Source organism: Pinus tabuliformis, chromosome 2_1 (genome assembly GCF_031772625.1).
Source record: "Pinus tabuliformis cultivar Carrire ecotype Pingquan chromosome 2_1, CPIR1, whole genome shotgun sequence".
In the NCBI taxonomy this organism is placed as follows: Eukaryota; Viridiplantae; Streptophyta; class Pinopsida; order Pinales; family Pinaceae; genus Pinus; species Pinus tabuliformis.
In genome coordinates this window covers 455967589-455969458 of record NC_142299.1, presented here as the reverse complement: position 1 = coordinate 455969458, position 1870 = coordinate 455967589, and the positions used below count along the sequence as shown (strand labels likewise).

The window sequence follows — 1870 nt, the reverse complement described above, 5'->3', positions numbered from 1 at the left end:
TGCAAATTGTTATCAAAAAATGAAGGCAAAACCCAATTAACGCCATGGAAAACCAAATACCATAATCATTACCATGTTTTTCTTTTTAATGATACTGCAGCTTTAATGAAACTGCAACAGTAGTGCAAAGAATACAGCGCATTCGTGGCCCATTATTCCAATCACAGCTAATTTCTGCGACGGATTACCATAAAACGACGCTGCGAGTGCTGGGAGAATGGCATTTTCATCCTCCACCATTACCATGGCTTTCACAAGTAGCCTTTGCAACATCCTCCATCGATAAATATAACACTAGGGGCTATTTTATTAGTTAAAGTAAAGACCGCCTTGACATACTTCTCTGCTTCACCAAACCACTTTGATGCAACTGTCGACATTGAGATATTTATAAAATTTGCCCCTGCTTCTGTGGCAACAGCCTTCGCAAGCATTGTTTTTCCAGTTCCAGGAGGACCAAACAGAAGAAGACCTCTGCACGGCTTCTGTAATTGTCCCTTTGCAAAGAGTTCTGGTCGCTGCAATGGCAACATAACTAGCTCCCTAAGTGCTTCTTTAACGTTGTCAAGGGCTCCAATACAATCAAAAGTGACTCCTAGTTCATCCGGTGGAATAACTTCAGATATTAGTATCTTCTCAAACCCATTGTCACATGTAACATCCTTCAAAGATTTTTTAAGTGGCGAAGCTCGTTGCACAGATAGAAGCTCTGTAAGGGTATTCTGCATGCTTTCAGCAGTTATAACCAGCTTTCCATTAAATAAAACTGGTTCCGCATCTTTCTGCAACTGGTGGCTTACAGCCCATCCTACCACCTTCTCTGCCATATCATAAGTTAGAATGTGGTTCTTAATCTCAAGTTCCGTCAAATCTTTACATGTGATGCCTGAAGATCCCATGACCATGCGAAGTTGTTGCCTATTGGCTTCTGCCTTTAGTCTTTCAATATCTTGTTCCAATTGTTGGTTCCAATCCATGGCCATGCTTTCATTCTGTGGCTGCTGTAAATAGATTCTAGTAGGAAAAAGTTTGAAGAGAGATCTCGAAAACTTTGATCCTTCCCCCTTCATATCATCCAACCGGGACATAAAATTATCCAAGAATGACAAGTCTAGAAGAGGAGCAAGACTATTGCCAGATTTTGACGTAGAATAAGTGCCCACATTCCCCTTAGAGCTAGGAAGCAAAGATGTGACACAAAATTGCTCTCCGGCACCTTCACAATCTGAAGCAGTGATTATTTGACTAGCAACCCAGACAAAACCCATCTCCTGGGAAAAATTTGTGTGTGGCATATGCGAGGGCATTTCTTACTCGGGCAACCGCACCAAATGTATTTGTTCGAGGCCGCATATGTGCTACATTTCTCAGATACTCTCTACTTGCTTTTTCTTTTGAACAGGAAATGTGGCAGCATCACAGCTCCCAATCAAAACAAGTTTTGTTGTCCTCAATTCCACCTTCTGCTTCGAGCCTGTACTGGCTACTAAAACACCATCAATAAAGATAGATGCCCCTGTTGTGATCAAGCCAGACTCAAGCTTATTATATCCCTCAATATCAGAACCCATCACACACTGCAAATTTGAAAGACAAGACCCATCATTTACATCATCAAACTTTACAAAACCTGGCCACTTCAACGACTCTGACTCGAATAAAGCAAAACCTGCATCTGGTTTGCCCCTTCTAATGTATTCAATCGGTGTTGTTCTGCATTGATGAAACAAGAGGCAGCAGCAGGATATGGTTCCACAATAGCATCCAGAGTAGCAACAGCATCATTAAAACCAAAGTAATAGATGCTAGTATAGGTAAATAATCGATTCTCAATATAGCAGACTAGCAATGTGTGGATTATAAGACCGCA

At 41.3% G+C, this 1870-nt stretch overlaps 1 protein-coding gene across 1 annotated transcript; it reads right to left on the bottom strand.

Moving 5' to 3' along the window:
- Window positions 1–251: 251 nt before the first annotated feature.
- LOC149200884 (uncharacterized) lies at window positions 252–1268 on the bottom strand. The gene has a single exon (XM_089401113.1). The coding sequence runs from the start codon at window positions 1266–1268 to the stop codon at window positions 252–254; it is 1017 nt and encodes a 338-aa protein (XP_089257239.1).
- Between the last annotated feature and the right edge of the window lie 602 nt (window positions 1269–1870).